This window comes from Lithobates pipiens, unplaced genomic scaffold (genome assembly GCF_037356315.1).
Source record: "Lithobates pipiens isolate NorthernLeopardFrog02 unplaced genomic scaffold, aLitPip1_a1.2 Scaffold_13, whole genome shotgun sequence".
Lineage (NCBI taxonomy): Eukaryota > Metazoa > Chordata > Amphibia > Anura > Ranidae > Lithobates > Lithobates pipiens.
The window spans coordinates 463,850,202-463,863,782 of record NW_027507718.1 but is presented as its reverse complement, the minus strand read 5'-3'; the positions used below and the strand labels follow the sequence as shown (position 1 = coordinate 463,863,782).

The following is a 13,581-nucleotide window of genomic DNA, read 5'->3' as shown; positions in this document are numbered from 1 at the left end:
TATGAAGACTCCGTAAGGTCAGAGTGAAATCATCTCTTGGCTTTGTGAAGGAAGGAACTTGAACGGAACTGAAAATCTCACCACTGAAGTACCCAAGAGAAATGAGAATGCATCATCAGCTCAACTTGCCAAGAGGCGAGCAATTATTGGACAGCGGACCATGCATTCCATACACTACTAATGTTACTAACACACGTCAGCTACTACCATACTATATCCCACCCTTTAAGTTTATTACAAGCTACATTTTTATATGGAATCTAATGAACACAAAGTGAAGCAGTTTTATTTAGAGTTGGCCTCCACTAATTTTACATAATTTCTCATTGCCTTTCAGAGTACAGCAAAAGAGTCGATGGGGGGCCTAGGATTTTAAGTTTATGACTTCCATCTAATGGAAAATATTTTCTATTGCAGCATCCAGGAGATCTGTGGGAGAGGAGCTCAATATGGATCCAGAAACCAGAAAGGTAAACAAGTAGAAGGGATTATACCCAGATAGAGTTTGTTCGAATTTGCTCTAAGCCCTTGTACACACGGTCGGACATTCCGACAACAAAATCTGTCGGATTTTGACCGACGGATTTTGCCCGAAACGTGTGTTGCATACACAAGGTCGGACAAAGTTGTCTGAAAATCCGATCATACATAACGTGATGACGTTATTTTGTTACGACGGGACTACGTTCAGGCTAGTAGCCAATAGCTTTGGTCTAGGAATTTGATCTGAGCATGCGTGCCACTTTAATCGGAATTCTCTACACACAATCGGACAAAGTCAGATCGGATCATGTTGTCGGAAAGTTTTATAGCCCAGCTCTAAAACTTTGTCCATTGGATATTCTGACAGAAACAGTCCGATGGAGCCCACACACAGACGGATTATCCAACAACACGGTCCGATCGGACATTTTCCGTCAGAATCTCTGACCATGTGTTCAAGGGCTTAGAGGCAGAGATGAGACTCTGCTGACATTATTTAGGCCTCAGAGAATGGGAGAATTGGCCTACACAGAAAGAGGCTTGATTCCCTAAGCTTTTTATGCATGTTATCAGGGCTTTTGCTAGACCCTGGCCCCAGGGGACCTTCCCCTATATCTTCTACTGAGTGTCCTAGGTCTGTTTTGCAGTAACTGTTGTCACAAGCACAACTATAACAAAGGTTCTTTCCTTATTAAACTATGATCATCACCTTTTCTTATACTTAAAGCGGTAGAAACCCACAGTTGGCAAAAAAAAACATCACATACTAGCACATTATGAAATTCCTTAGAATGAAGCCCTCCAGCGGCTCGCTGTCACCACTGACAGGTCTTCGATCTTTACCCATTCTTCCTTTTTTGGTTTGCGGCCTCCAGCTGTATGAGTGGCCGAAGCTGTGATGACGTCACCCATGTGCAGGAGCCGTTGGCTGCAGCATTGGACCTCTGAATACATTGTGTCACAGACTTGCCCCCAGAGGGGTCATCACCACAGTGCCCTGCTCATACAGTGCCTTGAAAAAGTATTCATACCCCTTGAAATTTTCCACATTTTGTCATGTTACAACCAAAAGCGTAAATGTATTTTGTGTGATAGACCAACACAAAGTGGCACATACTTATGAAGTGGAAGGAAAATGATAAATGGTTTTCAACATTTTTTACAAATAAATATGTGAAAAGTGTGCCGTGCATTTGTATTTAGCCCCCTTTACTCTGATTCCCCCTAACTAAAATCTAGTGGAACCAATTGCCTTCAGAACTTAGTAAATAGAGTCCACCTGTGTGTAATTTAATCGTTGCCCTCAGAGGTTTGTTAGAGAACCTTATTGAATAAACAGCATCATGAAGGCCAAGGAGCACACCAGACAGGTCAGCGATACAGTTGTGAAGAACTTTAAAGCAGGGTTAGGTTATAAAAGAATATCCGAAAGGGGGGTTTTGGAGGCGCCAACTCCAGTAGTTCTATCACATAAATATATGTTGCTTTTTTAACCTTCTGGTTTGCAGGTTCATAAAGTGGTGATGTTCATCAAAGGTTAAAAAAATCCTGGAGTGTGTTGGTGATAGGGTGCAGGCTCCGCTGGCAGTCCTTTTGCTGTAAGGATGTTAGTCCTGGTTGTTTTAGCAGCTAGTCCGTGTTGTACATGGTGTGGGAAGCTCCACGCTAACCACCCTGGAATGCAGAAGCGGAAGTGACGTCAGCAGTGCTCAGCAAGCATCCAAACACAGAGTGTAGAACGTACAGGCTACGCGCTCAGGGCTCACAGCTCCTTCTACTGGCCTGTTTGCTCTCTGGAGGAGAGTAACTTAAATACAAGTACAGGAACTCCAGCTGGGAATGTGGGTGGGAAGTCTGCGGCTGTGGGACCATAACAGCCAGTGGACCCGCATTTTTGTAGAAAAGTGAAAGAAAAAGGGGAATGAGTATTAAAAATGCGCTGTGAGCCCCGAGCTCGTAGCCTGTACGTTCTACACTCTGTGTTTGGATGCTTGCTGAGCACTGCTGATGTCACTTCAGCTTCTGCGTTCCAGGGTGTTTAGTGTGGAGCTTCCCAAACCATGTATGGAGATGGCTCACATGTCTACTACAAGTCGCCTGGAGCCAAATGCCTGAAGCTCAAAAAAGTTCTGGAGCTTATTTTGCAGCTTGAATCGGGCAGGCTGGTATATTTTTGAAGCGTTTGTTGTTCCGTAAAAATGCATGGAAGCACTTGATTTGTGTGTTTTTAAGCGTTTTATTGTGTTTTTTCCATGCTTTTTTGAGGGGTTTTTCTGCTCAAATGCAATAGTTAAATGAAAATAAATCATAATAAATAAAAAATAAAATACGAAAATAAATAATCAAACAAATAAATAGAAAATCCTAATCCCAACCCTTAACCCTAATATTAACCCCTAACCCAAAACCCTAACTCTAATATTAACCCCTAGCCTAACAGAATACATAATAAGTAAATAATAAATACATTAACCCACAACCTTTAACACGTAACCCCTTACAGAAAAATGTAAAAAAGTTAACAGATAAATAATAAATAAAAGTGGATGCAAAAGCTGAAAAAGGTAGCAAAAAATTGTGAAACAGATTATATTTTCCTTTATTGGCTAATTAAAAAATGCTAAAGCTCAAAAACGCTTTAAAAACGTTTTATAGATAAGCTCAAAAACGTGCCTATAAACACTTGAAAAATGACAGAAAAATGCTCACATACGTGACACTTTTTGAGGTGTGAATGCAGCCTTAGAGATAAATTGACCATAATTTCAAGTATGCCATGCATAAGTGCTCCCTTTTCATTTTGCTTGCACCTTTTTGGGTATTCTTTGCAAAGTGAAGCTTCACCACATTCATGAAGCTCTGGGGAAAACTAGTACAACTACACTTGTATAGTACACAGTCTATTTGACCCATAGTGCGTTTTTTTCAGATTTGACTGCAAAAGTGAAAAAAATGCTTTGAAGCATCATCTTTCTACAGAACAAATCAGTACTGCATGGCCAGACCCGATTGGACCACCCATTATTCTCTATGGGGTGGCAGATGTCAGCAGACATGTGTTCGATTTCTCCTGCCGGCATCCAATCCGATCCGGTCCGCTAAAAACAGATGGATGGCGATACGTTCCCTATCCCTCTGGCGGATCATATCGAATGACAATCGGATGGAAATGGACATGCAGTCCATTTCCATCTGACCGCCTCATAGAGCAGCAGGCTGTGTCCACCATGCAGAGCGGGGACCTGTTATCCACCTGCTCAGTGGGGACCAGCAGAGAGATCCCCCGCTGATCAGGTGGATCCACTTGGACTGATTCCGATCCGTGTGAAAGGGGCCCAATAGGAAAGCCCAGCACTACCTTTAAGCTTGTTGCCAGCTGGTGCATATCTGAATGTGAGAGAAAATTGCCTCTCCAGAAACTCCAGACCTTTTGGAAACACCCGCCCTATTATGAACTTGCAGGTGCTGGCTCTGCACAAACTAGGAAGGAAAGAAAAATCCTGGACCTCCGCACACCGCTGGAGGCATATTTATTGATAAATTGGTGCTTAATCATATCCATATCTGAATAAACTGGATGGTCTGGTCTCTGAAAGGAAGAGGTTGTGTCCCCCCTATGTGACTTCTAATGCATTCTGTGTAATCTCATCTTCCTCGTGTTTAGATGTCTCCCCTTTAAATGTTTTAATGTTTGAGAGGAATGAGGTGAACACAATGGGAAACTATTGCAAATCCAAATTGCTGGGATTTGAGCATTCGAAAGGCCATGTGCTGCATATTCTGCTCTGTGATTGGACACATTCTGCACGGCTGGAGTGAGCTGCTGCTGGAAATGCTCACCTCTCAGTAGGAGAGGATATACTATGTCAAGGTCAATTTATCACATCATGTCACCTAATCCCTCACTTTGGATGAAGTTCTTGAAAAATTGAGAAATCATTATGTTATGCTTTCTTACTTTAGGCTAAAACAAGCTGGCTGATTCTGAAGGGAGAGGTTGATGTCAATTCTACAGATGCAGACACGCGGTCACTGTGCCTCAGTACCAGAACCTACAGAGATTCATCTCAGAGAAATGCGGGAGACCCTTCCTACTCAGGTGAACTGTAACACTGTATACTTGCCATATATTATATTGGTTATTACTGTATACAGTATATGAATACCACTGTTCAAGAAGAATTCCGGTCTGGTGAAAACAAGCTATCTATACAGTATATAGAACCTACCTTTTATGTCATAAGAGAGAAGGCAGTGTATAAATTTGATCTGATACCCTTAGAAGCCCTCATAAGGGAAACATTTATTAACCTCACATATGGTGAATACCAGGCAATGGGCTCAAGTCACAAAGCCAACACACCAGGATAAGCATATTTTAAAATTTGAACATATAGTCCATTAGGTGAACTTGGTGTTGAGTTATTCACTTTACGGTCATCACAGAGGACAGGGGGTCACTCTTTACATCTAGAAGAAAAAAGATTTAATCTCCAAATACGGAAAGGTTTCTTCACAGTAAGAGCTGTGAAAATGTGGAATAGACTCCCTGCAGAGGTGGTTCTGGCCAGATCAGTAGATTGCTTTAAGAAAGGCCTGGATTCTTTCCTAAATGTACATAATATAATTGGGTACTAACATTTATAGGTAAAGTTGATCCAGGGAAAATCTGATTTGCCTCTCTGGGATGAGGAAGGATTTTTTTCTCCTGCTGTAGCCAATTGGATCCTGCTTTTCTGGGGCTTTTTTCGCCTTCCTCTGCATCAACTGTGGGTATATGGGATTGTAAGATAATTTTTATTTTATTTTATTTATTTATTATGGTTGAACTAAATGGACTTGTGTCTTTTTTCAACCTAACTGTGTAACTATGTAACTATTATAGTACTTCATATTCCCATCTTACACGTTCCTGGATGAGCTCTCAGATTTGGGTGCTGTAGCAACAACCAGCTGGATACTGGTTCAAGTCACGGTGAAGATATTTGCCAGCACACCATGTAACGACACAAGTAGCGTCCAAACGGGTGATTTATTGCATGATCACAAAACAAAGATAGTGTGATGAAGGGGCCCTGCGCTTCTCCGAAACATTGCACTATCTTTGTGTTGTGATAATGCAATAAATCACCCGTTTGGATGCTACTTGTGTCGTTCCATGGTGTGCTGGCAAATATCTTCACTATGTAACTATTATATTCACATTCAGCCTCATTCACATGGATGTATTAAAGGGCAACTGCCCCAACCTATAACTGGCCTTAAAGTGGTTGTAAACCCTTACAAACCACTTTGACCTACAGGTAAGCCTAGATTAAGGCTTACCTGTAGGTCCAAGAAATATCTCCTAAACCTATATGGTTTAGGAGATATTTGCCCGAAGACAGGCACCGCTGTCTACGGTGCATGCGCCGTAGACAGCGGCGTGCAGGCGCACTGAGCGCGGCATCTTCAATGACGGTGTCGGCTCCCGTGCGCATGCGCTGGAGTGACGTCATCGCGGCTTTGCCAAATGACAGCGGCGGAGCTGCGAGACCCCACCCAGAAGATGGATGCGCCGGACTACAGATGACAGCGGTGACTTCGCTGGCTCCTGTGTCAGGTAAGTGACACATAATATGCGATGCATAGTAGTCCATTATGCTTTGCCTTTGCAGGGAATGAAAGAGGAAGTAAATCCATCAGGGTTTACTTCCTCTTTAACATCAAGGAGCACATGGAAGAGTGACGCATGTCAAACAACAACAAAGAAAAATTTCCAACCCAAATTGCCAGCCTGCAACAAATCAAATTGTCCTGTCTAACAGTTCATCTTAAAAACAGGGGTATTACAGAGTAACCTGTGCAAGAGATGTGCTTACCGCATTCTAGCTCATTATGAAATACTTACCTTAGAACGAGGCCCCGACATCTGGCACGATCCACGCCGAGGGAGCTGACATGCTCCCTCTGCGTTTCTTCCGGGTATCGCGGCTCCGGCGCTGTGAGTGGCCGGAGCCGCGATATCGTCACTCCCGCGCATGCGCGCCGCATTTTCAGGCCGAGAATCCCCTCGTGCGCATGCGCCGCTGCAGTCAGCGGTGCATACCGAGGGGAATATCTCCTAAACCGTAAAGGTTTAGGAGATATTTTTTTTACCTACAGGTAAGCCTTATTATAGGCTTTCCTGTAGATAAAAGTAAAAAAAAAGAGTATACAACCACTTTAACTGCCTCTTGGCACAGAGACACCAACTTTTCTCCCAGCCAATCCCTGCTTAATGCAGAACATGGAGTGCACTGTTCTCTGGGAGATGTAGTTCTCCATGGTCCGCATACTCCTCAGTGTAGGGGCAGCCATCACAGCTTCCAACGACATTTCCCAGAATGCAAGGGTTTGTATGAGGAAAACGTTACTCAAAACTCCAAAAAAAGTTCCAAAATTTTCAAAATGGTTGCTGGCCAATAAAATATTCCCTTCCCCTTTCCCTTTTTTACTATCCTTTCACTGTAGACCCCTGGGTGGTACCTGGAGAGAGAGACTATACTTTGGTGGAAGCTATATTAAAGAGGGAATCAGTGGTCCTATGTATAACTCATGTGCTACATTGTGTCCAATCTTGTAACCTACCATGTTATAAGCAATATTCTTTATTATGTACATTTGGATGTCAACTGTGTACCTTGTACCACTACTTCCCTTGTTAATTATAATAAAATGTTATTGTGTAAGAAACTTGCTCCGCGGGTCTAAATGTGTCCCAAAGTCTGCAGGGTTTTGTAGCTGGAAAAGGGCAGTGGTGCAGTCATGATCTTTTTCATCACTTGGGATGTAGCTTTATCCTATGGTTTCATTTTTCATTGCTCAGCCAGTTTTATTCTTTGTCTCCAGTTCTGTGTTATGTGATAGACCCAGATTCTTATTTTAAGGCGTTGTAAAATATACAATGTAATTTCATTTTGTTACACAGGGCTGCCCTACTCCAAGTCTGCATCACTTCCTGGATATGGCAAAAATGGACTAAACCGGGTAGGTCATGATGGTTGGTATAGTCATCAGAACCGGGGTCTAAGCATGTGATCCCTGCACCTACATCAGTGCTGAACCTACCCTGCTAATCTCTTGCCACATTGCATGTCTATGACTGTAGATGTCCTTTCTTTACCTGCAGTTATCATTTATATCCACAGGAGTGTGTACTTTATCCATTAATAGATGTAGAGCTGGCAGGGAATGAGCCCCACCACCAACTTGCAAATAAAATGCAGTACATCTATGTAAAACAAGAGACACAGAGAAATAATAATACACTTAGTAACAGATTGGGTGAGTCGCTATACAGAACCTGCCCAATGAGGAGGGAGACAGCTCTGAGAGCCTCTGCTCTCATGCACATTGCTGGATTCGATCAGGTTCAGATAAGAATAAGGGGGGGCTGGGGGGAGCCTGCAGCAGAGAAGGTTCTATGCATTAGGGTAAAAAACCTTGAGGCTTTAGAACCTCTTTAAGGGGAATCTGTAAGATCAGAAATATAGAATCTGACATTGCGCACTTGTTTTTGAAGGTGCAAAATCTGGAGGTGATGCTTATCCCTCATTTTCAACACAATAAACACTAATGCCCTGTACACATGGTCAGACATTCCTACGACAAAATTGCATTTTGGCCCAAGCTTGTCTTGCATACACACGGTCGCACAAAGTTGACGGAAAATCCGATCGTTCAGAACAAGGTGACGTAAACCATGTACGACGGGACTATAAAGAGGCCAGTAGCCAATAGCTTTCGTCTCATAATTTATTCTGAGTATGCGTGGCACTTTGTGCGTCGGAATATCCCAAGACCTCCTGCTCTCTAGCTCCCTTGTCACCTCCTCCCATGCTCGCCTCCAGGATTTCTCCAGAGCTTCTCCCATCATTTGGAACTCCCTACCCCAATCTGTCCGACTGTCCCCTAATCTATCCATCTTTAGACGATCCCTGAAAACCCTTCTCTTCAAAGAAGCCTATCCTGCTTCTAACTAACACTAACTTACTTCCTCCATCAGGTCATCCCGCACAGCTATTACCTTTTGTATCAATTGCCCCTTCCTTTTTAGATTGTAAACTCTAATGAGCAGGGCCCTCTGATTCCTCTTGTACCAAATTGTAATGTAACTGTAATGTCTGCCCTCATATTGTAAAGCGCTGAGCAAACTGTTGGCGCTATATAAAACCTGTATAATAATAATAATACACACAAAGGGAATTTAAAAGATTGAATTTCATTGTCAGAAAATTTTAGATCCAGATCTCAAACTTTGTGTGTCAGAAATTCAGACGGAAAAAGTCTGATGGAGCCCACACACGATCGGAATTTCTGACAACACAGTCCGATCGCACATTTTCCATGGGAATGTCTGACCGTGTGTACAGGGCATAAGGCTACTTTCACACTGAGGCTGCCCGTGCGTTAGGGCTGAAACGCTGCTCGTTTTAGCCGCTTTTAACTTCCGCTAGCGGCTGAAGAAGGGGTTAAAAGCACCCATGTTGCAGTGCTTCTGAAGTGCTGTACAGTTAATTTCAATGGGCAGGGCGTTTTGGGAGCGCCTCAAAGATGCTTCTTGCAGGACTTTCCCTAACGTCCCACAAGCACATCGCCTCAGTGTGAAAAGTCACACTGAAATGAATGGGAGGGGGTTTTCAGGCGCTTTACAGGTGCTAAAACGCCTGAAAACCGCCTTGGTGTTAAAGAAGTCTAAATCATAGCAATTATGCAGACTCAAGCCTCATACACACGATAGGACTTTGTACAAACTTTCCCTTGGATTTTTGTACAAAGGGCGTCGGCCCTGAACTTGTATTGCATACACACAGCAGGACTTTTTCAGCCAACTTTCACCAAATCACGTGGTTTTTCTGCTCTTTACTGCCACCTTTGGTCAACTTCTGTATTGTTGTCTGATCTTTTGCATTGGTTCTGAGCATGCCTGTTTGTACTTTGTACAAAAGTCCTATGGTTTTCTGTACACATGATCAGACTTTGCTCCATCGGACTTTTGTTGCCAGAAAGTTTGTCCGTTCGCACAGCCAACAAAAGTCCGATGAAAACCAAAAAAGTTTGTCTGATGGAGCGTACACACGGTCGGATGTTGCTCCAAAACAGCTCATTTACATGTTTGTTGTCAAAAAGTCTGATCGTGTGTATGGGCCTTAAGAATTCAGACAAAACTGACTTTATACTTGTCCCAGGTCTAGAGTTGCCACCTTATCTCTTTAAAACCAAACATATTAATTACACAGGTTCTGTGGCTAATTAGGGTGGTGATTCAACTCACTTGGTGCCTTATCTGCATTAAATTAGCCACAGAACCTGTGTACTGTATTTATTGGCGTATAACACTCACCTTTTCACCATGAAAATCTGGTGCAAATAGTGTGTGCGTGTTATATGCCAATACTTCAATTTTAGCTGCCTTATTTAAAATTGAAGTTTTTTTCCTGAAACTTCCCTCTTAAAATGAATGTGCGTGTTGTACGCCGATAAATACAGTAATTAATATGTGTTCAGGTTTAAAGGGATGAGGTGGCAACCCTACCCAGGTCAGTGACAGTAATATGAGGATGACAATGACAACGTTGAAGTTAAATCTTCAAAAACAAGTCAGCAGTGGTATCCTGCATATTCCTCTGCTGACCTATTCCCTTTAAAAATCCTGTGCGCAATATATATATATATATATATATATATATATATATATATATATATTATGTGTATGTATGTGTGTATATAATATATATATTTATTATGTGTATGTATGTGTGTGTATGTATATGTATGTATGTATATATATATATATATATATATATATATATATATATACTTGTGGACACTGCGAGCATTGGTGAGGCATTGGATTTAAAACAGAACTTCTTCAGTTTTACAGAAAGCATCTATCCAACTTTCCCTGAATACTCCTATGTGGGCTGTTATTTGCCTTTTTTTTTGGCTGCAGAGAGCATTGAAACAATTGGAGCCTCAGTACACAGCACACCAGACACTCATTTCCTCTAATTCAGCCTTTCTCAACCTCGTTACCTTAGAGAAACCCTTGAAATTATTTTGTGATCTTGATACACCATTTCTAAACATGCTTAAAATAGATGAAAACCCAAACATTTCTTACAAATGTTCCCTCTCTCCTTCTCCTACCTATCCTGCCTAACTTGTATAAAAACGATGATTGTCACCAATTCCGACGAGACATCTACCCTGGTTAGATCAGAAGCACATTCCCATGATCTGTAAACAGCACCCGTTAGTAGCACCTACCTTACACGTGTTTCGATCTGTATGCCAAACACAACAAATCTCGTCTCACCGCAGCCCACTAACACCCATTAGACATAATCCAGACTTCCCAATTGGCCAATCTGATTCTTTTCTTCATTCCATATGGCCACACCCAGAGATACTCTCCCGACACTTTTTCACCAATGGAAATCTTTTACCGCGCTCAAACGTACCGTGTACAGACCCCAGACGACCGATCCCTCAATGGGTATACTTCCAAATTAGACATTTTTTAACCTCTCACCAGCATCAACAAGACTTTGCTAGATCACTCACTCCTTTTGAATCTCTCTGCGACACGATGGAACCACAAAGACACCTCATATCTAAAATTTACACCATCTTCTTCACGGAATGTAATCCCAGATCTCTTAAATCCTCCGGCAGTTGGGAATCAGATCTGGACTTGCATTGGTCAGAAGAGGAGTGGGAAACCATATTCTCTCATATCCACAAGGGATCTGTCAATGTGTCAGTACAAGAAAATGGTTTCAAATTAGTTGCGAAATGGTATAAAACTCCGTCTCAGTTACATAAAATTTTCCCCCAAGTACCCTCTACATGCTGGAGATGTTCTCAGGAAGAGGGAACTCTCCTCCACATTTGGTGGTCATGTCCCCGTATCCGACCCTTCTGGACAGAGGTCCACCGTCTCATTTGTAAGATCACCACTCTCCCCATTGCTTTTTCGCCAGCACAACTACTTCTCCACCATACCTCGATTTCGAGATCGAAATATCAAAAATCCCTGGCACAACACCTTATTAATGCAGCGAAAATGTGCATCCCAGTCCTATGGAAATCCAGTGCCCCCCCCTCCATCTCGGATTGGTTCCATCGCATTTCTAAGGTGGCTGAGATGGAAGAACTTATACACCAAACGAAAGATTCCCCACTAGGCTACTGGAAAATTTGGGCTTGTTGGCATCAGTTCCGAAACTCACCTGAATACGCATCATTACTTTCCTAAGTCCTGGCATTTGCATATTACTTTTTTACACTTTCTTAGGGCATGTACCTAATGCAGGTACCCATGTTAAGTAACATGTCTATTGAGGTCTTTTCATTGGAAGAATACACAAGAATATGAACATCTTATATCCTGGATATTGGGTTAACCTACTATTTTTCACCTTTGTGTTTATAAGTCTGTAGGGTCATTTAGTGCTCTAAAGTTAGTCAAGTCATTTCAGAGTATTGTACCGTCATAGGGGACTCTTACACCTCATCGAATTGTCACGACTGAATGACTTATTGTGTACCTGATGTACTTTACTTCTGTTCATCATTCTGTAAACTACTCATAACTTTTTCAATAAACCTTTTTTGGAAAAAAAAAAAACGATGATTGTACTTACCTATTTTAAATCCACTCTGGTATGGTCATGTGATCCTGCAGCTCTGTGTAAAGGCCCATACACACTATCAGACTTTTTGACAACAAACATGCAAATTAGCTGTTTTGGAGCAACATCCGACCGTGTGTACGCTCCATCGGACAAACTTTTTTGGTTTTCATCGGACTTTTGTTGGCTGTGCGAACGGACAAACTTTCTGGCAACAAAAGTCAGATGGAGCAAAGTCTGATCGTGTGTACGGAAAACCATAGGACTTTTGTACAAAGTGCAAACAGGCATGCTCAGAACCAATGCAAAAGATCAGACAACAATACAGAAGTTGACCAAAGGTGGCGGTAAAGAGCAGAAAAACCACATGATTTGGTGAAAGTTGGCTGAAAAAGTCCTGCTGTGTGTATGCAATACAAGTTCAGGGCCGACGCCCTTTGTACAAAAATCCAAGGGAAAGTTTGTACAAAGTCCTATCGTGCGTATGAGGCTTTAGGGAGAGCTTGACAATGGCTGTGAATTCTGGGAGCCGTTACATCATCCATAGGCACCCATGGCACAGCCATTGTCAGAGCTCCCTCCTCACCCCTGCAGCAGTCACTCACTAACACAGAGGAGCTGTGGATCACATAACCAGAGTGGATTAAAAAAAATGTAAGTACACACATCTTTTTTAACCTCCCTGGCGGCATGATTATTTCAGATTTTTGGTGCTGAAAGCGGTACCATTATTTTGCATGGAAATTTGGCGTTTCATATTCTAGGCCTGTAATTCTTAAGGCTCATATGCACGATCTGACTTTTTGACAACAAACATGCAAATGAGCTGTTTTGGAGCAACATCCGACTGTGTCTACGCTCCATCAGACAAACTTTTTCGGTTTCCATCTGAATTTTGTTGGCTGTGCGAACGGACAAACTTTCTGGCAACAAAAGTCAGAAGGAGGAAAGTCTGATCGTGTGTACAGAAAACCATCGGACTTTTGTACAAAGCACAAACAGGCATGCTCAGAACCAATGCATAAGATCAGACAACAATACAGAAGTTGACCAAAGGTGGCGGTGAAGAGCAGAAAAACCACGTGATTTGGTGAAAGTTGGCTGTAAAAGTCCTACCGTTTGTATGCAATACAAGTTCTCGCCGACGCCCTTTGTACAAAAATCCACGGGAAAGTTTGTACAAAGTCCGATCGTGTGTATGAGGCTTTAGGAATAACTCACTTAAATCTGTCCAAACCAGAGTCTAGTAGACATCCCGGGTATGATAAAGTTTGAAAAACTAAATTATAAATTATAATATAATTAATAACTATAAATAATTATACCAAATAATAATATAATGATAATAAAAATGATTCAATAATGTAATCAAATCAAAAACACTGAAATTTGCTCAGTTGCAGAACTGTCACTGTCATTACTTTCAGTGTTTGATTTCCCC

At 42.0% G+C, this 13,581-nt stretch overlaps 1 protein-coding gene across 1 annotated transcript in view; it reads left to right on the top strand.

Moving 5' to 3' along the window:
• The window catches only part of ABLIM2 (actin binding LIM protein family member 2), a 234,885-nt gene that overhangs the window by 154,215 nt on the left and 67,089 nt on the right, over positions 1–13,581 (top strand). The window contains exons 16-18 of the mRNA XM_077477846.1: positions 418–470; positions 4,447–4,582; positions 7,433–7,491. Coding sequence (XP_077333972.1) covers positions 418–470; positions 4,447–4,582; positions 7,433–7,491 — 248 coding nt within the window. The remainder of the gene's footprint in view (positions 1–417; positions 471–4,446; positions 4,583–7,432; positions 7,492–13,581) is intronic.